Raw genomic sequence first — 25,554 nt, 5'->3', positions numbered from 1 at the left:
CCTCTCGGCTCTCTCTCTCTCTCTCTCTCTCTCTCTCTCTTGGCTCTTCCTCTCGGTTCTCTCTCTCTCTCTCTCTCTCTCTCTCTGTCTCACTTTTTCGAGGCTCTTGGTGGACGTTAGTGTTTCCGTCGTCGCCTCCTGGTCTCCTCCTAGACCTGGTGGCAGCTGGCTTTCTCGGCTGTCTCACGCCGATGTTACTGGCTGCTCTGGTCCTCACGATGGTGATTGTGGGCTGGCTGGCTTCCTTCCTCGGCAGATCATTGCTCGTCAGGATGGTCACTTCCTAGTGCCAACACGCTGCACCTGCAACTCACGCGCACTCTCGCACACTCGGGAGACTTTCCCAATCTCCTATAATCGTTGACCGGGAGTCGACAGAGAAGGACACGGCAACTATCTTGCCCGTCGGCGTGCTTCGTCGACTTTCGGAAGAGAACTGGTGGATTTCCCGCTCGTTCTCGCACTCAGTTTCTTTTCGAGCTCGGTGGACTCGCGCTTCTTGCCAGCGCCCGATTGGCTCATAGTCCGCACGGATAACGAGCCACGCATCAGCGCCCGCTGATTGGCTCGCGACATGTGGTGGACCAATTAAAACGTTGACGGTCACTTACACACGCGCGTGGCTCTCTCTCTCTCTCTCTCTCTCTCTGTGTTCGCTAGCTAGGCTTTCTGCTTTCTCACTTACCTTGCAGCTCAAATAATGTATGAAATGATGCATGGATATATTTATATATTTATAATATATCGAGGGAGAGAGACATAACGAGTGTACGGTAGTCAACTCGTTATAGGAGATAGCACCTCAAGGATTGGATTAATAATAAAAATAATGAATTCGGGCAGATAAAGTAATATTAGTTATGGAAAAAATGTATTTATGTTAAAAAAACAGTTCTATTCTAGAAATAATGAACAAGATATGTATTCGGTAAATTAAGCATTTGTCAAATAGCAAGAGTGGGAAGTCGTATACTAGGCAAAATTTTTTGTACGAATATTTCAGAAATTGTAAGATACAGTATTTTTAACAAAATTTCTTCTTAAGCTTAAGTAAAAATTTGAAAACTAGAACATTTCCTGGTAAAAAGTCGTTAAAAAAAAACAATTGTTTTAATATATTTTCATTATGTATATAGCAATGATAAGTAAACGGTAAAAAATCGGTGTAATTGAGCTTGCTTTAAAGAAATTTGTGATACATTAAAATATTTTTTTTTAACTAATGATTAACAACAAAAATATAATTGTATTTTATCAAAGATCTAAAAAACTTGTTTTGTGTAAACTCTTATAATTATTTTTATCATCCAATATTCTCTAAGAACAACAAAAGAAACTTAAAACTATCATCGAACTCGACCAGACGGTGAACGCAGATGAGATTTTATGTATCCAGTACGGTAATCAATAATGTCTCGAGATGCATTGCCAGAGATTCCGTGTCTATGTCTACGACTCCACCTGCAAAAAATATTTACTGTAAAATATAGTTTCCATTATTTATGTCGTATAATGAATAAGCTTTTATCAAGACTAATGCTCCCCTATTAACATTTTCCCGCAAGATCTGAGATAATATACTATAAACGATCTTATGTAAGATCTCGTATAGAATCTTGTCCAAGATCTTATCATTAATTTTCGACCATAAACCTACGTATGATCTAACATAAGAACTTGTACAATATCTTACGTTTATTATAAGAAAAATTATCTTTATCAAATATTCATTTAAAATCTTATGTAAAATCGTATAAAAGATCATACGTAAGATATTATGTAAGACCTTTAGGAGTTCTTACATGAGATCTTACATAAATTCTTATGTAAGAGCTTATAATTCACTTATTAAATCATCAACGAAGAAAAACACTTTGTTAATTATTTACTCGAGATTTCGTATAATGTCTTATGTAAGATCTCGAGTAAATGATCAAAAAAAAAAGGTTCTTCTATAAGTGTTACATGATATCCTATGTAACTTTTAATACAAGATCTTATGTAACATCAAAAGAAAAACCTTTGCATTGATAATTTACTCAAGATCTTACGCAAGATCGACTGTAAAATTTTGAATAAATTTTGTACACGATTTTGCGTAAGATCTTGAATAAATATTTGATGAAGATAGTTTTTCTTATCATGAACCTAAGATTTCGTATGAGATATTATGTATGAGATCTTACGTAGGCTTGTGATTGAAAATCGATGATAAAATCTTGTGTACGATCTTGGACAATATCTTATACCAGACCTTAAGTATGATCGTTCGTATGAACTTATCTCAAATCTTGCAAAAAATTTGTAATAGGAGCGATAATTACATTACGCAATAATAATACAGTACATTTGAATTAAAAAGAAGTCGATACAAGTATGAATTCATAATTTTTTATACTTCATACAGATTATAAAAACATTAATTGCAAACTATTTTAAAGCCAAAATTTTTAATTGTATAGAGATCTTATGATTGAGCTTAAAATTACGTCTATCAAGTTGTAGTGAACTCACAGCAAAATAAGCGCAAGCAAAATACTCAGGTACGCGGGATCTATGGGTGGCCCAAGGATGTTATAAAAAACGTCACTTAATGCAATTTTCACGATAACGTATTCCGAAACAAGTGCGTAAGAGCAGAATCAATTTTTCGCACGTGTTTCGATCGTTATTTTTTCCTCCCCTGTATCGAAAAATAACGTTCAATACACTTGCAGAAGAAACCTCCTGAGAAACCTCCCACTCGTGTAGAATCAACTTTTGCACACTTGTATCGAAATCCTCAATTATATTAAGAGGCGTCGTGCTGTAGGCGCGACACTTTTCGATATTTCACTGCATCCTATAAACTGCCCCTTCTAAGGGTTTGGGTGGACCGAAAGTTAAACGGAAGTAATGAGACGGAAGGCTCCACCTGGGAGATAAGAAAACAGCAACAGATAACTTGCCTCATGAAGGCAAGTTACTGATCGAGTGGCACTAGTAGCCAAATGTAAATAGTCTACCTATGCGCTGGTAGATTGCATGTGAGCATATAACACAGGAAAGAGGGAGCCGCACGGGTATATAAGGAGCCCTGGAGCCAGCAACGAGCATTAATGATCTAGCTCTCAACTGAGTAAGTTGCGAAGGGTAGTTTTCGCTTCTCGCTCCGGTCTCCTTCATACCCAGTAGTCTATGAGTCCAGGCTCTCAAAGAGTATGTGTGCAGTCCATTCCTTTCTCCTGTAGGTCCTGAGATCCAGTATCGCATGTGAATATAAATCAAGAAAATAAATGATTATTATTTATGAACACAATATGACGATGGCTCAACCTATTACTTAAATATTATCATCCACTTCTCCCCCCCCCCTTCAGGTGTTCCACCGGATCAGGATGGTAGTACCCTGTTCTTAGGTGGAGCTGTATGGTCCCAAGCTCGTAGTGAGATGGTAGTACCTCACACATTAGCCTGAAGCTGCGTGCTTTACCTAAGTGTGCAGGGCATGCGTAGTGAATATCCCCTACTCATCCACTTTAACACATGAGCAGCTCTTCTCTGGTGGGCCTTTCACATCAGAGGACAAGGAAGTCTTTTGTCTACACAACTGACAAATGTGGGGTGAATCAATGTTGATTGTTATTCTTTGATTGTGCTTGTCTTCTGATTACTAACCTCGGGTCACGAATCTCTCGCGGCCGCGCACTAACACATCGCAGACCGTTTTCGTAAACCGGAAGTTGACCAGAAAAGTTGACAGAAAGTATACCGGAAGTAAACCGACATTTTTTAAATTTCGTTTGTAGGTCCATTTTGATAATTCACTTTATCCCCTGACTACCTTTTCGAAAAGTTAAGGGTAAAATATTTGTTGACTGAAATTAAACCCAAAAGTGACCGTAAGATCGTCTTCAGACTCACAGTTATCCTACAAATTTCTTAGGGCTAAAAATTACATTGTGTTTAGTCGCAGATGTGTTCTTCAGACCCATCATTAAGGCATTGAAAATTTTCTTGCGTAACGTTTTGCAAATCGTGCAGCCAGTCATGTGTCATGTATATTATTTGCAGATAGGGCTTATAACTACTTTCCGCGCTTAAGTTGTAGATATTTAGAGTAAAAAATATTTGAAAAATATTGAAAGAAAAGTCACCAAAACTACAATATGATTATTTTTTCATTTTTTCTATGCAAATGCTTAAACGTTATTATATTGACTTTTGTTTTTTTCTAAGTCTACTTCCATGAATGTCAGTGCTATCATCCGCATGGTATCGCCAACACAATGACTATTTTTTTTATAGTATTTTATTTTCTACAACTTGCGACGGGGTGACCGTCGAGGTAGAAATCCCTCTCTCTCTCTCTCTCTCTCTCTCTCTCTCTCTCTCTCTCTCTCTCTCTCTTCCATGCTACTCTCTGCCGGGGCTGTACCACTCTATGAGTTGGTACTAATAGAATTGGAAATCTGTTTTATAGAAAGGAGAGAGAGAAATAGCAGTCGGATGATATCCACTAGTTCCCGTCGGAAAGAAAGAGAGAGAGAGAGAGAATAGCAGACCATGCAACGCTATACTGCGTAGCTTCGCCACCAGCCTTAATACTACAATCCCGCCGGTCCACACGCATACACTACGTGGATGAAGCCAGTGTAGCGCCGAACCAGCGTGAGTGAAGAAGAGAGCGAACCGCTGGGAGGAGGAAAACCGGTTTGCTTCCCACACCATGCATTTGCATTTCGAGATTTATCCCGCGGCACAGCACGAGGAGAAGCATTGTACCAGCGGCTAATGTCCGCTGCTCTCCTCAGCCACACCAAGCAATAGCCGGCCACGGCATTGTAACGATATAGTCACGTTGAACAGCATTTGCGCGAATAATGCGTATCGACTCGGTGACACGGCGTCGTCTTCGCGGCGCTATGCAGCTAGATAAACGCCCCTTTACATCTTAAAAGCAAAAAATAATATAATGAGTGCCTATATTGGTGTCATCATCTGGGTGATAACAAAAAAACTTTGGTTGTGAAACATTTTTATTTTACAAGTGTAACGAGGATCGATTTCGGAGGAAAACGTCGTGTTTGCACGTGTGTTATCTCTCCGCACTATCCTGTGCAGAGCCGGCTTCTCAGTTCTGCGTTACAACCGCTTGTTGCAACGCCCGCGGAGGCGGCGGTATTAGCGGTGAGGATGTAGGGAACAACAGAGAACAACTTGGAAGAATAAAGAAGGCCGTTACTTGGTGCCGCTGTACCAAGTCGCAAAGCTGTAGCTGCTGCTGACGCGATACAGATAAAAAGGCTCAGCTCTACTTACTCGCTGTCACCGTTCTCGGTAGGCGTGCACCACACACTTACACACATTCACACGTTCGGTCGCTTATCGACAGGCCAGGTCGTCCTTCTCTATAAAAGCAGCAGTTGGCAGGGACGTCTTCTTCTTGCGATCACACACACTCTCACTTTGTCGCACGCTATTGGTCGTCGCTCGATTTGGTCAGTCTCACACACGAGAGCTAACGCATTCGCTATTATGGTAACCCTATTGAAAAATCTCTCGTGAGATCTCAGGTGAGATCTCAGGTAAGATATCACGTCAAAACCAATTTTTTGTTTTTCATGCATTTCAAACCATTTTCAGTCAATTAGTGGCTTTTTTGAAAAATTTGAACTTTATCACAAATTTCAACTACAAAAAATAAAGTCCAATTTTTAAAAAAATTTCTAAGTTTAAATTTTTTTTAAAAAGTCACAAATTTACTGAGAATGGTTTAAAACGCGTAAAAAACAAAAAATAGTTAGATGAGATTTTGGCGTGTGATCTCATTGGAGATCTCACGTGAGATTTTTCAATAGGGTGGAAGCTATCTGTCTGTCCGACGGACGACGACTTATACGCGAGGCCCCAAATTTTGTCTCAAGCTTGCGCAACGTCGCATTTCAACGATGCGCGAATCTACCCGATTTCGCACATCGTTACACAAGATATTATACAAATTTCTTTTTAAATAAAATTATTGAAAAAAAGTATTTTGGAGTTTACAACCAGAGTTTTTTGTTATCATCCAAATGATAACACCCATATAGACATCCATTAGCTTATTTTTGTTGCTTTAAGGAATATTCTGGAAATTAAAAGAATCGGGTCGAAATTTTGTGCAGAGATCTATCTCTGTACATTCTTTTCAACAGGGCATTAAGCGTTGAATCTATATTAATACATTCTTTAACTTCACCTTTCATTTTTGATAGAATTTCATTATTAATACTAAGTATATCTGCATTTTTTGGTGCTAATATAACTTTTTCATTAATATTTTTTTTCATTGAAATTATTTCCATAAATTTAATTAATAAAATTATTGGTACATAAAATTTCTTCTGTTATTTCTACTATTTCATTATTATTTTCAAATTTACTTCAATATATTCCATTACTAACATTTAGAGCCAGATTTACTCTTTAATTATCTTTTAGAGTCATATGTTGAAATTTAACCCATAATGAACTATTTTTAACAGAATTTTCAACCATTTTTGTTCCATTACTATTTGGTAAACCTCTTTTTCGGATTTCAATAACGTACATATATGCAATATATTTAAAAAAATACCTTTTTTAAATATTAATTATAAACATTTTTTTATTTCATGACGAAAAACTCTAGCTACAATATCCGGTCTAGCAATAGCATCTTGATGCGAACATTAATTTCCGACAATTTCTTTCCATTTAGAATTACATGTCATCGTAATAAACAAATCTGGTTTACCAAGCTTTTGAATAATTGTCATTGAATTAATGAAATTTTGCTTTAATAATCGTGGACTTCCTGAAAATGTTGATGTCAAAGCAACTATTTTACCAATTTTTAAATTTTTATTGTCATTTTTTTTACTTAAATAATCCATTACTCCTTTGTACAAATCCGTTCGTAAAATATGCTCGTTCTTCTTGAAATAATAAAATTTAGATTCTTAAACTTTTACTCAAGCATATACAATATATTGTTATCTTACTTTTCCAAAATTTATGAATAGACTAAAATCATTTCATCATTATATACGTCCATTGTTTCTATAAATTTAGGTTGCATTATTTTTTTGTACAATATCGTATATCATCTTGGAATGTTTCATCATATTGATTTATTTCATTGTTAAAAGTATTTAAAAATGTTTCCTTTATAAATTTTCTCTATTTATTTTCATTTTTGAAACGATTAAATAATGGTTGCTGTTCTTTCATAAGTTTTTCGGTGTATAAAGTTTTAAGACGTAAAAATTAATGTTGTCAAAATTTAAGTACGATTGAATACAATTTTTTAAATGGAAAACATTTCTTTTATAAGGAATTTTATTAAATGTATCTAAATTAATTGTATCCTTAAAATTACTCGATAACGGAAAAGAAGACAAATTAAATGTATCATACATCAAATATAAATGTTACATTTTGCTTATATCAAATTCTACACTACATAGACATTAGGGTGTATCGAATTCTTGTACGCACTTTGGCGACTCGTAATAGTGCGGAAATTTTAGTAGTTATATCAAATAGAACGTCTGTAAAATTTGGGCGCATAAAGTAAATTGCTTCCGCTCTGTGTAAAGTCAAAAAGTCTAAAATTGCCACATTTTCACTTAACAATTTTTTTTTTTTTAATTTTTCAAACAAATTTGAGAGAAAAATGTTCTAATACATTTCAATGTAAAATGCATTCCTTCTTGTTGATAAATTATTGAAGTTTCGAACATTTAAGTTGAAAATATTTAATTCAACACTTCAATGATTTTTCAACAAGAAGGAATGCATTTAAAAAAAATGTATATGAACATTTTTCTCTTAAAGGACCCCGCAATTTCCTTATGGAAACTGGCTTTCGGCCAAATTTTTTGTAATTTCGGGAAATAATAGTTCTGAACTAGTAGATCAAAAATGTTCATGGGCCCAAAGTCCAAATGTCAATAGTTTAACAGATACAGCTCTTCGAAGCTGAAGTTTTATCATGCCCATGCACTGTATGGCTTGTACGAACTTATGATGTTCTTGTTAAAGACAGCTCTGCATACATGTATATATGTATATATATGAATATATAGGAGTGTAGATCATGCATACATACACATATATATATAGATCACCCCCCTCTCCTCCAAAAGTGATTTAGAATCCGACCTGTGTATTTTAGATGGAGGGTTTTCTGAATCACCACTTCTGTCCAATCATATGCGAGCCCCCTCCTTGGGATGCCCCCCCTCTCAAAGTCATTTAGAATCCGAGGTGTGTATAAGCCCTATCCCTGAGTTGACCCTCCTTCAATTTTTCCAAAATGTTTTAAGCCTCTCCCCTGGATGCCCCCTCTCAAATTGATTTAGAATCCGTAGTGTGTATAAGCCCCATATAAGTTGTCCCTACTCCTGTAGGCCCTTTTCTTGATCATCCCTCTCTCCATTTGATTGAGAAATCGTAAGCGTTCGACTCCTCTTTTTTTTCATCTGATCGGAAAAATCTATTGGTCAGTTTTTCTTTTTTTCTGGTGTGAGAAGAGAGGGAAAGGAGGAGCTATCCTGCTATATTATTCTAAAATAGAATGCGTGGTGGAAATTCACATGTATGCAACCCACTACTTTTTTTTCAAGAAAGGTGTAGTCACGTTTCTCATGAAAGTGAAAAGATTGGGATTTATATGGGGAAAAAAATAAAATTTCGAATCCTCGCAGTAAGGTGCATCATTTGCGTGAGAGAAGTGTATAGGTCAATAGAAGCTAATGCTGGACAATATATCCTTTCAAGATAATCAATAAGTTTAGAGGCACGCCTCATAGATAACTACAAAGATGAGAATTTTCTCTCTTTTCATAGGAAACCAAAAATCTCACACATTTTTACAATCGAAACTATAGATTTCCGCAGACTAAAGTGTGCAGGTGAATGTGTATAGATTACAAAAGAAGTAGCCTCCCCATTGACTGCGCGCAGAAGATCCTTGCACCGGTATACATAGATCGATGACAATAGGAGGACCACTGACTGCGCGCACCGGCCCCTTGGCAGATATGGACCTTTTTTTTCTATTTGTCACCAATGAATACTTTTTTGTCAATTTTAAGAAAACATACGAAAACGTAAGCGCATACTGGCAAAATCGAAGGGTGACCAAAACTCACTTGTTGACATTGGTCAAATGTGTGGAGGCGTATTTTTTTTTTTTTTTTAGAATATGGTAGGAAAAAATTTTACTGACTCGCCTAGGATTGGTTAAAAGCACTGCAAGGGATGTGTTTTTGAGAATTCAGGAGGAAAGTTTTCCTCCAATCATATGATTTTCACAAAAAGTTAAGGAAAGGGAGAGCCGTGCTTTTCTAAATAAATACCACGGGTGTTGCTGCAGAGCGTCAGTTCAAGAATATTCTCCAATTTTTCTTAACCCAGTGAAAATTAGTAACAGACAGGATGGCTCTTCTAAGGCAAAGTGGTCTGCGTAATATGCGGGAGTGCATAAGGATATCTGCTGATATCTAACGCACCAACTCTAATGATGATGTTGGACCACGCAGCATGGGCGCTAGACGCCATAGACTCACGTAAGTTGATTTTTTTTTTAATTAAATATTGAGATATTGTATATAATTGTTATATGATTCTTTTATTTTTTTTATGCAGTCTTATTTTTCGTGTCATATTTTTATAGTCTTATTTTATTCTTTTTTGCAGTGCCACCGATACCTCCAATGGCTGCGATGCAAAATTTGTATCCTACAGGCAGTCCTAACCACCCGTTTCAAGTGCAAGTCCGAGAAGGGGCTCTCGCTCACGTTCGAGTTCAAGCTCGAGTTCAAGCTCATCGAGCTCGAGTTCAAACTCGAGTTCAAGTGTAAAGTCGAAGAAACGAGGATCGAGTAGCACGTTTTGGCCGGAAAAATCGTTGGTCTGTGCGAGTTTGCCTAAACTAGAGCAAATGAGCATCGGCAAGAGCAACAGCAACAGCAACAGTAACAGCAACAGCAACAGCAACAGTAACGACAGTGGCAGAAAAAGGAAAGCGGAGGATAAAGCAGAAGGTCAAATAAAAAAGCCTTGTGATGAGATGAAAAAATCAGAAAAGCCTTCAACGCATTCTAATACGGGTGAGTGATAAATATATTTTTAAATATAAATTTTACGTGTCAGTGGCCGGGAAGTGTCATTTCACATCCGCACAGCAGACGAAAAAAAAAAATTATACTTCCCGACCGCTTAAGCACATGAAATAGTATATGCATGATTTTTTTAGTTTTGTAAAAAAAAATTTATTGTTATTTCTTTTTGGTTACAGAAGTCAAGAAAGACGTTAGAGTTCCTCTTTCGGTTTCCTCGCTGTTCAACGCAGGTAAATTATAAATAAATATTTTTTTAATCATTTTTTTTTTGTAATATTAAAATCATAAAATTAACTATGTTTATATTTATTTTGTTTCAGATGTAAAAGCGCCTCTTCATGCTAATAAGGATCATGCCCATTCGTCAAAGCGAGGCTTGCTGAGGCTGGATCGTAGCAAGGGGAAGGAAAATGCACCTGCTCCACCGAAGGCAGCAGCAACGGCATCTCGAGGGAAAGTAGCAAAACAGAGGCAGGTCCATCCCAACACAAAATCCCACCACGCATAATAGAGGACATCACGTTCCTCGATTAGCAATTTATAATAATATAAAAATAATATTAGAATGTAATTAATAAATAAAAGCTTTTTATTTAACTAATGCAATAAAAAAATATATATATTACTTTCATGTTTTAAATTACTACTATCTGATTCATCTTCGTTGTATTTCGTTACAAAGTCCGTATTGTAATAAATAGTAGGAAAAAAAATAAAGAACAGATGAGTTTTTTAAAAAATATATTTTTTATTCTTATTAAAAAAAATTTATTTCCAATACAAGCAAGAGCATATATTTGGTCTCTTAACATTACTGCTATCTACTTCATCTTGGCCAAACGAATCATGTAAGTAATCTAGCAGCCAAGTCCGTATTCCAACGACGTTATAAATGGCGCACATGGGTTTTCTACGAATGCAGAGGTCGTGATTGAAGCAGAAGTATTGGATTTGACTCTGTATTTCTTCAAGTGGTGGACATCCATAGTCTTCCACATTTGATATTGATCTGCAAATAATGTAAGAAAACCGTTGATACTTTTTGATACTTTTTGATGCTTTTTGATACTTTTTTGATACTTTTTGATGCTTTTTGATACTTTTTGATCTTTTTTTGATACTTTTTGATACTTTTTTGATACTTTTTGATACTTTTTGATACTTTTTTGATACTTTTTGATACTTTTTTGATACTTTTTGATACTTTTTGATACTTTTTGATACTTTTTAATACTTTTTTGTTACTTTTTGGTACTTTTTGATAATAGAAAACATAAGTTTAACTTACATGTTTGGTAAAATATTTCTCATCGATTGGGCTTTCTGCTCTCCCTTAATAAATATTTTCTCAACTCCTTGCGTACAGATTTTTAAAATATTATTGAGACGGTGATATGGAATATCTCCAGAACTCCACGCTATTCCATGATATGTCTTCTCTAGCCATCCAGTCATGAATTTTTAGTCATGAAATTCAGTCTTAACTTCAGTGACAGTGATATTTTAGACAAAAAGTAAAATGTCTTCAATCAGTATTTTTGAACGATTATACATGAAATGCAAAATGAGGATATTAATTATTGGGTAGAAGTGTGCAATTCTACAATCAAAGAATTGAATTAAAAGATCATCAAATCCAATCTTACGAGAGGAGAGAAGCAAAAGTTCCAAACTTGTATGACACATCTGTCATGCATTCAACGAGGAAACTGATGCTAGAGTTGAGTGGCGAGATGTACAGTCGGCTTTTGAAAACCGAATACGGACTGGTGTAGTAGTGAACTTAAAACATGTGGACGTTTTAAGTTTTTTGGATGATGCACAATTGCTATTCAAAGATAAGGCAAAAGCATGTCTAAAAGAGTATAAAGCTTTAAAAGTTAATTCTGATTTCATCGCAGAATTTTCAATGCAAAAAAATGGAGAAGAAACAACAGATATAAAATATTTTACGACTGAAAGTACTGCTGCATACTTATCAACAGACTTACAAGAATGGTTCAAAAATAGCATAAAAGAGTCTATTCTCACACAGTTAGAAGAATTTCAGGAAAAGGACTCTGGCTGGACTCTCAAGAGTATCATAAGTTTGTGCATAAATATGAAAAAATATTCTCCAATCAAGAGCACTTCTTATATTCCTCTTCCAAAGTTTATAGAGAAGAAAAAAGCATGTCTAAATGTTCGCAACAATGACAATCAGTGTTTTAAGTATGCTATACTTTCAGCATTATATCCTAGTGAAACAAATGCTAATAGAGTTAATCAATATCCATTGCACGAGAATGTGTTGAACTTTGATGATATAGAATTTCCAGTAAAACTAAAAAGTATACCGAAATTTGAAAAACTCAACAATATTTCAGTAAACGTATACATGCTTAAAAAGTATGGAGCAAAGTTTGAAGTATCGCCTTGTCACATTTCGTCTGAAAAGAAGGAAAAACGTGTAAATCTACTTCTTATTCAAGATTTTTACATAGACGAGCGTGAAGAAAATAATTGTGCTGATGACGGAATCATGACTAAATACCACTATGTTTTGATCAAAAGCATCTCCCGTCTTCTGAGTTCTCAACTGTCTAAAACTCATATAAAATCTTATCACTGTGAAAGATGTTTACAAATATTTTATAGTGCAAAAATATTGGAAATTCATGAAAATGATTGTAAACATTGGAATAATTGTCGAATCAATCTACCTGACTCTAAGAATAGCATTCTCAAATTCGAAGATTACAATAAGAATGAAAAAGTTCCTTTTGTTATCTATGCTGATTTTGAATGTTTATTAAAACCTACTGAGAATGAGAATGCTTTTCAACTTCATGAAGCATACAGCATAGGATACTATATGAAATGTAGCTTTGATGACAGATTATCTGGCTACAAATCATATAGAAAAAATATTGGAGATGGAGGGTCGCCTGCAGAATGGTTTGTTCAAGAATTGAAATTGATAGGAGAGAAGATTAATCTTCTGTACACGAATCCAAAACCTATGAAACTTACAGATTTAGAAGAATTATCTTTCCGAAGGAGTACAGTCTGTCATATATGTCGAAAAGCAATTCGTACCGAAGAACTCGCAGTCCGAGATCATTGTCATCTTACAGGACGGTACGTTATCAGGTTGTTTATATATTTTAATCAAGAAAATTAATTTCTTTTGGCGATTCTAAGAAAGTCTTCTTTTCTCTTCAGTTTCAGAGGTGCAGCTCATAATTTATGTAATTTGAATTATAAGGATTCAAGATTTATTCCGGTGGTTTTTCATAACCTCAATTATGACATACACTTTATTTTAAAAGAGATAGCCACTTCTACATTAATGAAAGGTCGAGTCACTCTACTACCACATAATAAAGAGAAATATATTTCTTTCACAAAATATGTAGATGGGAGCGACATTAACTTTAGATTCATAGATTCTTGGCGTTTTCTCCCATCATCTTTAGAGAAACTTGCATCATACCTAGAAAATGTACCGATAGCAACGAAGGAGTTTCAATTAGATGGATTCACAGATGAGAAGATTGGTCTTTTTCGACGGAAAGGCGTATTTCCATATGATTTCGTGGATGGATTAGATAAGCTAGAATGTTGCCGATAGCAACGAAGGAGTTTCAATTAGATGGATTCACAGATGAGAAGATTGGTCTTTTTCGACGGAAAGACGTATTTCCATATGATTTCGTGGATGGATTAGATAAGCTAGAATTGACAAAACTGCCAGAAAAGAACGAGTTTTACAATAAACTAACTGACTCTCATATTGCTGAAGAAGATTATAAGCATGCTATTCAAGTCTGGGATAAGTTTAATACAAGAACGCTAGGAGAGTACTCTGATCTATATTTGAAAACTGACGTTCTACTATTAGCTGATGTCTTTGAAAGTTTTCGAGAAACATCTCTCAAAGCATATGATTTGTGTCCTGCTCACTTTTACACGACCCCTGGGCTAACATTTTCAGCAGCTCTTAAAATGACTAAGGTAGAATTGGAGCTTCTTACGGATATTGACATGCTAATGTTTATTGAAGCAGGCATTCGGGGAGGAATAAGCCAGTGTTCTAATCGGTATGCTAAAGCCAACAATCCGTACATGGGTTCTTCATACGATGAGAAAGAAAAAACAAAGACACTCTTATATTATGATATTAATAACCTTTATGGCTGGGCAATAGTGCAGCATTTACCGGTTGGAAAATTTAAATGGATTAAATATGAGACAAATCCATATTTTTTCAATGCAGCATCAGATTCTGATACGGGTTACTTTGCTGAAGTGGATTTGGAATATCCTGAAGAGATACATGATGAACATCAAGATTTCCCTTTTTGTGCAGAACACCGTGCACCACCAGACTCAAAGCAGAAGAAACTTCTCACTACTCTGGATGACAAAACAAGGTATGTCATTCATTATCGAGCACTTAAACAGGCGTTAGATAATGGACTCCGATTGGAAAAGGTGCACAGGATTCTGAGTTTTGAGCAGAAGGCCTGGCTCAAACCATATGTTGAACTTAATACAGAGAAGAGAAAGCAGGCCAAAAATGAGTTCGAAAAACTCTTCTATAAATTATTAATCAACGGTATCTATGGTAAGTGCATCGAACGAGAGCGGTCTCGTGTAGACGTACGTTTAGTAAATAAATTCACGGGAAGATATGGAGCAGAAGCACGCATAGCTCTTCCGAATTTTCATAGTTGCGCTATCTTTGATGAAAATTTGGTAGCCATTCAGCTGAAAAGAACAAGTATCACAATCAAGAAACCAATCTATGTCGGTCTTTGTATCCTTGATTTGTCTAAGACATTAGTTTACGATTTCCACTACTCATACATGAAACAGCGAAGAAGACATCCACAGGTTTGATACTTCTGATTATGATGAAAATAATCAGTTTGGAATTCCACGAGTTAATAAAAAAGTTCTTGGATTGATGAAAGACGAATGCTGTGGCAAGATGATGACTGAATTCATAGGTTTACGAAGTAAAATGTATAGTATTTTAGTTGATGGAGCCGAGACAATAAAAAAGCCAAAGGTATAAAATCCAGCGTTGTGAAGAAATCAATTACTTTTGAGGATTATCGAAGATGCCTAGAGGACCTTGTTATTATAAAACGCGAGCAGTGCAACATTCGTTCAAAATTGCACATAGTGCATACTGAAAAACAGAATAAAAGTCCTCACGATAATAAAAGATACTTATTACCCCATAGTACAGACACTTTGCCTTGGGGTCATTATAGAATTATTGAGGAACAGATGGCGCAAGCAGCATTTCAAGTAAAGGGGGAAGCAGAACAAGATAAAAGAGAGGTGGAGATGGAAGCAGAGAAGGGGTATGAAATATCCAATGACAGTGGAGGTGTGAAAATTGAGAGGGGGAATGAAGAAACCAATGAAAATAGTGAAGCACGAGTGGGGATGACACTTTATGGCAATGAAGGTGAACAAATCAGGATCGAATATGATGTGATGGGGGATTTAATGCATGACCGGGATCCAACATTGGATGCTATACATTCTGAACGGGAACGGAGAAGGGATATATTACAAGAGGCTATGGAAGGGGCAGAAATTGTGGTGGGGAATGGGCTATATCAACAGACGCAGCACGAGGGAGAGCACATTCGAGCAATCGAAGCAAACGAGAACAACCAACCTTGTGAAAAGAGACCAAGACTCACCTAACCCTATAATAAGTAAGTTCTATTTCTTAGTTCTCCCTCAATTCTTAGCAATGAGATATTTTTCACTACCATACATTCTTACTTTCACTTTTTCAGAATGGATCTATCTGCACTCAATAAGATTGCTGAGCAAGAGTTCTTGCCAAGGAAAAAGGCGACAGACTTGGAAAAAAATCAACAGTACATGGTGACAGCACTGAAACAAGTCAAGACAAGATTCCGTATGAAGATTGTTGCCGAACTTGATAGCAGCTTTCAAGTCTTCTTGCCAGAGAAGATTTCATCGGCAATTATAAAAGATGAAGCGTTCTTTAACTCACTCTGCAGCACTGCAAACAATCTCTGTTTATTTTTAAAATATCAGGGTGGAAGTTCTTTCAAGTTCGAAAGTAGCACTCAATAAATAGTATACAAAATTGTTTTTTTACAAAAGAATATATTTTTTTTCAGTAACTTGTACATAATAATACACAAATAAATTTATTTAAATATACATAATACTTTTTATTTACTACAACCTAATTCCTTATCCATATACATAGATATTACAGTTATATTAAAGAATTTCATTTTTATTTATCCAACTATTATGCTCGTCACTAAATCCTAACCATTTAACAAATACGCGTTTACCACTTTTCTTCAAAACTTTTTCTACAAGATAAATTTCAGGAAACAATGTTTTGTGAATTTCCGTTTCATAAAAGCCACCGGAGACTTGTTTATCATAATAATCTTTGAGGTGGTAAGTTATCGGATTTGTTTTTATAACTCGCGTTATTGTGAAAATTTCAGTAGACCAGTTTGGTGTATAACCTTTTTCAAAAACATTCTTGATCTTACTTATTCGTACTTTATCTCCTACTTTGAATTTCGGTTTTTTCGCTGGTGACTTTTCATTAGGAAAACGTCTCTTGACCTCTCTCTCATTTGCCTGGTTAACATTTTTAGGCTCGATTCCTGTTGTCCGATGTTTTCTCGAATTGTATGCTTTGAGCAAGTTAGGCAGAATATTCAACCATTTATAGCTTCCTTGTTTGCTGAATTCTATCCACATTGTATTTTTTAATGTTCTATTGAATCTTTCACATATGCTTGCATGAAGATTACTATGTGAAGAGTATAGGTTTATCTTGTGCTTTTTCATGAGATTTTGGAAATTTGAATTGTAAAATTCTTTTCCTTGGTCAGTTTGTAGATTCTTCGGTACTCGTCCTTGTTTCAATATCGACTTCATAGCTGCAGTGACATCATTACCACTCTTTGACTTGACTGGGACGGCCCATGCATACTTTAAGATATATCTATAACAGTGAGTAAGTAATGAAAACCTTTGTTCTCTTTGGAGTAAGGTATCATTTCAACAAAATCAGCTTGCCAAGTCTCATCTATGCCACGTATGTCATATTTTCTTCTCTTGTAGCGGCAACGTGCTGGCTTATGCAGCTCTTCAGCTACTCTTTGACGTTCCATCTTTATCGTCTATAGCGGATGAAAATCCCCTGGAAATTCTTCTATACGATCTTTTAATTGTCTATTCACTTCTTCAATGATATAATCAACACCATAGTAATTACGCTGAGTTGTTTTGTAAAGATATTTCAGTTTTGCATCCACTTCCACTTGATGTTTTTCAACTTGCTGCTTATATTCTTCTAGACTTCACTTATTCCAGCAAGTTTAGAAGCTATATAATTTATTTCAGTTTGTAGGATAACTTTGAGTGAATTCAAGGTGATTGCATCGTTTGGATCACGTGGCGCTCCTAGATTGCAAAGCCGCTTATTTACTAAATCAAAATCACCGTCTGATGTAAAATTGAAAATAATGCCTGGAGGACCGCGACTCACTTGCGAGCCCTCAAGTTTTCTTCCAAACACATCGAGACTCATGGTGCTACTGATCCAAATGAGAAGGTTGAGTGTCAATATATATGTCCAGCTTCACGTAATTCTTCAATAATGGATTGGATTTCATTGATGTGATTGTTATTTCCAGCAGATCGTTCGGCAATCAATAATCGGAGTCGCTCGATAAGCTCGTTCGGATCATCCCAATAGACGAGATCAATGGAAAAATTTTTCTTAGCTATTTTATATTTAGGTATGAGTCCTTCTCCGATGCTGCTGTTTTTCTTTTTACCTGGAGTGCTACGGAACATTGGTGCTAAGACATTCTTATATTTATTACTCCTCGAACTTCGTATGGATTCATTTTTGCTATGTTTTTTCCGATTAGCATTTGTTGCTTCCAGGATCATGCGATAATTTTCACGATCTGCTGAACTCAAAAGAAGTTCATCCGGATATTTTTTAAATAGCAACTCCATTAGTCCACTACTTTTAGGATAACTTTCACCTTTGAGTATGACATATTTATCATCAAATTTAATTTCTGAATCACCAATCATATACCCTCTATCAACTTTCCGCACTCCGTATATATTATCAATTGTTTTGCGGCTTTTATCTAGCAATGACAAGAAGTCTTGAGATGATTCATTTTGTTTTCCACTCGCAGATTTGAATGTAGAATTGATCATTGTGTCACCCATCGACTCAAAATCATCATCATCATCGTTGAATAAACTTGAATTATTATTATTATTATTTAGATCGTTTAGCATACTTTATCGATCAAATTTTATTCGTTTTCTCATTCTTTTACTCTTGCGTGTATCCAAAATGGGATGTTGCAAGCTTTCACTTTTCAGGTCAACAAGTTTCTCAAGTGGTGTGACGACTGGTTTCAGAGTATCACCAATGACTTTTTCAAAATCATATTTCTCCTGTTTTAATAGAGTGTATTTTCTTTTAATAGCCTCACGAGCTCGCAAGAGCTCGCTGAGAATATTCTCCTCTTTCTTGAAGTCTGACATGCTGACGATATGATGTCTACAACTGTACTGTAAGTTTTACACTCATAATTCCTTTTTTATTGCAAAACAGTCAAATCCTTTTCTGTATCTACCCTCATTCATCACTCTATCTTTGTCAATAACAATGAATCCATACTTATCATTCTTCCAACATTCAGAACATAAATTTCGAAATTCATTGAAAGTTAAATCGGTATTTACGTGATCTTCATAGATATGTTTCAGATTCACATCGTCTTGACGATAAATCACTAACAAATTAACATTATCTCTAATGAGATGTTTCCCTATATGAGCATACGATTGACATAGATAGAAACTGTCTACACTTTTATGTCTCCCCATGCAGAAAAATGCTCTGACGTTATCCTGCTTCTCACATGCCACATCGTCAAATATCGCAATTGAATTTGGAAGGGCTTCATCTGGAGATACTACAGATTCATGGTCACTGAACGGAAGATATGATACACCTTCAATCGGCTCCAAGACATTCTTGAGAAATTGATACTTTGGCTGATTCAAGGATTTTGAGTATACATACAAATTCTCGAACCTAAGACCATTAGGATGTGTAATTAAAGCCAATAAACTATTTGTTTTTCCACAGTTTGATGGCCCGCAGAATACTGCTCGTATACTATCTGGTAGTAACTCACTATGTCGCTTCTTTCTCTTCTATTTTCCAAAATCGAAATTCGCGACTGGGAGTTTGACCTTCTGCTCAGTAAAATCCATGTTCACGTAACAGAGTCAGATTCAACATTGAGCTCTTGAAATATAAACGCTTGTTTTATACCTTGATTGTCAGTTGTAAATCAACACTCGAAGAGAGATGATCATTCACAAATCACAGAAAGGGCCGAAAGGCAATGGACTGCTTGATAAAGTTATCAATAACTTACCTGTTGAGCTGCATCTTCCTGGATATCAATACTGCGGTCCCGGAACCAAATTGAAAAAGCGAATGAAAAGAGGAGATCCTGGAATTAATCCGCTTGATCAGGCATGTAAAGAACATGACATAGCATACTCTGATAAAAACGGAGATCGTAAAGCGGCTGACAAGAAGCTTGCTGATAAAGCTTCACATCGTGTCAGAGCCAAGGATGCTAGTCTTGCTGAAAAAGCATTTGCTTTGGCTGTTAATAGTGCTATGAAATTAAAAGGAAAAACTGGAATGGGACTGAAATTTAATAAGTTAGTGACTGCGGCTAAAAAATCAATGACCGCAAGTAAATCTTCTCCCAAGGTTATTCAATCAGCCTTGAAGGGTGCACGTCAAACTGTTAAGAGTGTAGGCGGAAAGAAAAAAGTTATCATTCCACGAGTTCTACCGCTTCCATCAAAAATTGGTGGAATTCTTCCTTTTCTCATTCCACTGTTCGCAGGACTGAGTGCGACCGGTGCTCTAGCAGGAGGTGCTGCTGGAATAGCTGAAGCTGTTAATGATGCTAAAGCCGCGCAAAAAAATCATGAAGAAAGTAAGAGACATAATAAGACCATGGAAGCTATTGCTTTGGGCAAAGGACTCCATCTTAAGCTCTATAAAACAGGGATGGGATTATTTATGTCACCTCACATCGGTCGTGGTAATCAAGTGAATAGAAAAAAAAAACTTCGATTTCACTTTGCCAAATCGTCCACTGACTGACTACGATCTAAATAAATATGCTCGTATGATGAAAATCTCAGGTTTCCGAGGTGTTTTCATGAGAAATAATCTGCCTCCCAATGGTCCATGGTATAATGAATCTGCAGTGGTTAACTTGGATGACTATCAAAATAGAGGTACTCACTGGGTTTGTTATCGCAAACAAGGTTCTGAAGTGCTTTATTTTGATAGTTTTGGTGATCTCAATCCTCCCAAGGATCTCATGATGTATTTTAACGTGAAAGAAGTGAAATACAATTACAAAAGATATCAAAATTTTGACTCATTCATATGTGGCCATCTTTGTCTCTACTTCTTAGCTGTGAGACTATAAAAGAGGTGCTCGCAGACGAATGGATTCATTATCATCCGATCAGTCATGGAAGATAGCTTCACTCTGAGTCTCTCAGGAAACTCATCTGTCTTAGAAGCACAATATTTTCCTTCGATTGAACTACCACAGCATAAGAATTTTGTCTTGAGATTAGTTGAACTTTTAACATTCAACTCTATTCCCAATGTCGACTTTTCAAATAATAAACTTCATTTGAGCAAACAAGATATTATAACAATCCCTACTGGCAGTTATGAGATTGATGCTATCAATCTATTTTTACAAGAAACTTTGAAATCCAAAGGAATTGAATTTTCTTTGAAAGCTAACAACAATACTCTCAGAAGTGAAAATCTTTGCAGTCGTCTGATAGATCTCAGACCTCACGATTCAATAGGCCGTCTCCTTGGCTTTGCTCCTCGCATTCTCAAAGAGAACATTCAACACAGCTCTGATTTACCTGTGAAAATATTGAGAATCAATGCACTCAGAGTTGAGTGCAATATTACTGCAGGTGCTTTTATCAATAATAAAAAAGTTCATACAATCCATGAGTTCTTTCCCAGAGTGCCTCCAGGATACAAAATCTTAGAAGTTCCGTCTCATGTTATATATCTACCACTCACTGTCAAGTGCATAGATCATCTACAAATTCAAATTGTAGATCAGGATAGAAATTTAGTGAATTTTCGAGGAGAGGAAATTACTATTAGACTTCACATCAAATCAGTATAATGGGCATTGTTTACAATTCTGGAACATATATAAGTCAGCCACCATGTCAACGAGTCATCAGTCGACCGAAGAAACTCAAACCGTTAACACGGAAGAGCATTCAGTTTCTGAAAAGCCTAGGACTAAACGTTCGTGGAAAAAATTCACGTGTATAATTCTTTGCTACTTCCAGAAAAATGGACGAAATTCTAAGCATTCAATCAGGTGTCGTATTCGATGAGTATATTGCTCATTACGAGGTACACGCCCATCAACCGTACTCATCATTAAGCTTCGATAATAGTGATGAAATTCTTATTTCTATCCAACATCAAGATCTATGTCTCCTGCCATCACGTAGTTCTATCCATGTATGTGGAAAATTGAAACTCAAAGATGGATCATCAGCATCTAAAACTAAATTCGTAAACAATGGCATTTGTCATCTGTTTGATGAAATTCGTTATGAAATTAATGCTGTGGAGATAGATAAAAGTAGAAATGTTGGTTTGACCACTACCATGAAAGGATGGACTTCATTTAATTCGAATCAGAATAACATGCTAGAAAATGCAGGCTGGCTTGGCAATGAAGAAAACATGAGAGATAAGTAATGTGAAACTTTTCTTAAATTCACAATATTATGCATACAACAATATGAATCTCGACATATATAACAATCAGTATGCGATTCTCTATGATATGTATGCTAATTTTCAAAAATCATACGATGGAAGAGATCCACAGCCGATGCTGACAAAACCTATGTTCATCAAGAATGTACCACTCATAGTTATTGACTGTTCACGACAAAACGAATCTCTCAAGAGCGCTCCTGTCGATGTACGTCTAGAGTTCGAGGCTAAAAAGGATTTTCCTGCCAACACTTCAGCCTACTGCATGATCTTACACGATCGTATCGTTCAGTACAATCCCATCAGTGGGGATGTCAAGAAACTCGTCTAGGCTGCATAAAAAATAATGGAGTATGCACTAGACATGACTGGATTCAAGCAAACCGAAGGAGATTATATTCTAAAGGAAGTTGCAATCATTCCTCTCAACGATAGTAGTGATCCTGTTGTTCTAATATTCAAAAATCCCTTCCCATGGAAAAAACTCTCTGACAAAATGCAAAGGGAAAACAACTGGCTTAAACATAATTATCATGGCATGAATTGGAAAACCGATGGACATGACTACTCCCAAATTGGAAACTTGCTTCGTGACGCTTTATACGAAGCAACAAAAATTTTTGTCATGGACGCATTAAAACAGAAATGGCTTCAACGATTCAAATTTCCCGTTTACAACATCCAACAGTATGGCTATCCATCAAAACCATCTTTCAAGTGTGTCACAGTATGCACAAACCATAATCCAATCTACAAGTCTACCTGCGCACTTCACACAGTCAAACTTATAAAATTATTCTATCAGTCCTGCAAACATTTATAATGAAAAAAAAAATTAAATAAATAAAACAGAAAAACAGGGAAATAAAAGAAAAAGTAGAAAACGCTATAGGCATACTAGATCACGTGAGATGGAGAGGGGGAATCTCACTTTCGGATTCTAGATCACTTTTGGAGGAGAGGGGGTGATCTAGAATCCGTGTGATCTGGTAAGCCTATAGCTTATCTACTTAAGTACTAAAATTTCCGCACTATTACAAGTTACCGAATTGCGTACGGAAAATTCGATACGCCCTAATGGATATATATTAAATACAATTACTACTGTAAATGCAATAGCAAATATTCCACAATAATAAGAATTTGTTTGGTTGTGTACTTGTTTAAAATCTATTCGCAAATTATTTTTATTTGGGAATAGCCAGTAAATAACAATTTTATGATCGTCATTAAGATCTTTTTTATTTATACTATCATAAATATGAATAATATTATCATTGCAATATAGACATATTCAATGACCAGTACTGTTATTACCCGAAAACAATATTTGAAGTTAATTATTACTTCTGTCAATAGACTGAATATTAGATAATCTTTGAAAATTTATAGTAGATTGCATGTTTTTGTTGTTGCAGTTGTTTTAATTTTTATTTTTGATAGGGATTTTAGATATCGTTATTATTTAATATAAACGTTAATGTCGCATTATGTATTACATTTTAGTATAGAATATAAATGTTATGATTGTTATAATCTCACAATTTACATTATATTATAAATGTAAATAAAAAAAAAGTTTAATTAATTTTATTTTATTGCTAGATTTTGCTAATATAATTAATACTGTCATCAAATAATTACAGAGTTTAAAAACATTTTTTTATATTCAAAATTCAATTCTTTTTTAATCTATAATTTTAAAGTCGGTCCTGTGCACTAGTAGCTATAACTACTTTTATAGAATGTTGGCTGTATTAAATATATTCATTTATACTCGACGGTAATTAATTCTTATGCTTTTGATTGGTTAGAATTTATCAATCTAGCAATCTGATTGGAGCATTTCAAAACTGTTTTACAAGAATTAACTATCATCAAGTGTACATCTAATATTCAACAGTATATTTAATAATGACACGTCAAATAATATAATATCATCACAATTAATTTAATAAATCACGAGCGAAGCGAGCGTTTTTTGCTAGTTTTGTATTATAAGTTTATACTTGAATTTCACGAATATATGTTTTTTTTTAATTTAGTATACGAAATATTTTTGATTGCATTATATTATAGCTGTATCCACAAATATTTGGAAATGAAGTGGAATCCAATTCAAAATTTCTAATGAACATTTTTAAATATTCACAATTTACAAATTTTTACTGAATTCAAAATTATTTTCTCAATTACATGTTTTTTACAAACATTTTTTTAAATTGTTACTTTTTTTAGAAATTTCCGATACTTTTTAAAACTTTGAGGTTTGTCTGTCTTTGTCCGAGGTTTTCATGAACTTAACCAACCCAATAACCCAATAAAAACATAAAATACTAACACTCTAAGTAATATTAAGTCGCGTGTTGTGCTAGTCTTCGCGGGAAATACGTGAGTTATGCTACCCTTGGCAACATTTCTGAACTGTGCTAGTCTTCGTAGGGAGCGACGATATATACAAAATAAATATATTTAATTTTCATACTGCCTCAAATGCAGTTATCAGAGCCTTCAAAAACTCCTCTCACCTCAAATGCTATACTAACCTTTATACGGCCTATGCACGCACATTATTAATTATAAAAGTACAGTTAAGTTTTGCATCTTACCCAAATAGTTTATAACAAACATGTACCTGCTCCGAATCTTTGTTTCTACAGATGCGCTTGTTAATAAATAAGGAAGTAAAAATCTTCCCGAAAATTCAAGCGAGAAAAATGCGACCGACACGTAAACACTTGAGATAAGCGCATCTACAGACGCTCAAAGATTCGGGGGAGAAAGCGCGTCGCCAGCACGTCTTTACACAAGAAGCATTTTCCTTTAGTTTAACGGTTATTTATAACTACTACACACAACTAATACCAACAATAAGACAAGCAAAATTATTAATAACACTAACTCACAATCCTAAATCATAAATAAGCTCTATCATAGTAGATTTTATTTACAAAATTTGTTACTAAACCTTAATCAATCAAATAAATGTAGCATACGTGCTAGCAATGACCTGCAAAAAATTATGTTAATATCTAAATTTTGCAAAATTTATGTGATTATTAAGGAAACGTACAAAATAAACAAAGTATGGGAATTAGAGAGAGACAGCTCGACTTTCCTTTACTGAATTTCCCAGATAAGCCTGCAAGTATGGGCCCTGCCTCGGGTATAAAAGGATCCGGAGCAGCCCTCACTGGTCACTCTTGCTCTGCCATGCAAGTTTAGTAGACAGTTGCATTTTTCTCTCTGAATCTCGAATTTTGAACCAAAAAGTAAGTGTTTTCTTTTTTCCACCTTGAAAAGCATTTCATGGCCTGGACTCGTATCCGGCCTGGTAAATCGTCACTTCCCTAGCCGCCCGCCTCTACCTTCACACTAAATTGACTCAGTTCCCCGCATTACACGGCCAGGATTTATATCCAGCCTGGTGCGATAATCACTTATTCCGACTCACCCCTTTGTAGTCTGCATTACACGGCCTGGATTTATATCCGGTCTGGT

General features: G+C 35.5%; 1 protein-coding gene across 14 annotated transcripts in view; it reads right to left on the bottom strand.

Annotated features, from left to right (window-relative positions):
- Nucleotides 1-844: 844 nt before the first annotated feature.
- LOC107981432 (putative thiamine transporter SLC35F3) overlaps nt 845-25,554 on the bottom strand; it is a 671,722-nt gene continuing 647,012 nt past the window's right edge. For 10 of the 14 annotated variants that reach the window (XM_031928083.2, XM_032601908.1, XM_031928080.2 and 7 more), the window contains one exon: nt 845-1,461. In XM_031928083.2, the coding sequence (XP_031783943.1) occupies nt 1,347-1,461 (115 nt within the window). In that variant the 3' untranslated portion in view covers nt 845-1,346. The remainder of the gene's footprint in view (nt 1,462-25,554) is intronic. The other 4 variants (XR_004227324.2, XM_031928081.2, XR_004345268.1 and 1 more) reach the window with 3 other exon arrangements.

The sequence above is a fragment of the Nasonia vitripennis genome (genome assembly GCF_009193385.2).
Source record: "Nasonia vitripennis strain AsymCx chromosome 4 unlocalized genomic scaffold, Nvit_psr_1.1 chr4_random0003, whole genome shotgun sequence".
Taxonomy (NCBI): Eukaryota; Metazoa; Arthropoda; class Insecta; order Hymenoptera; family Pteromalidae; genus Nasonia; species Nasonia vitripennis.
Note: the sequence above shows the minus strand (reverse complement) of the source record. Positions and strands in the feature narration are given on the sequence as shown.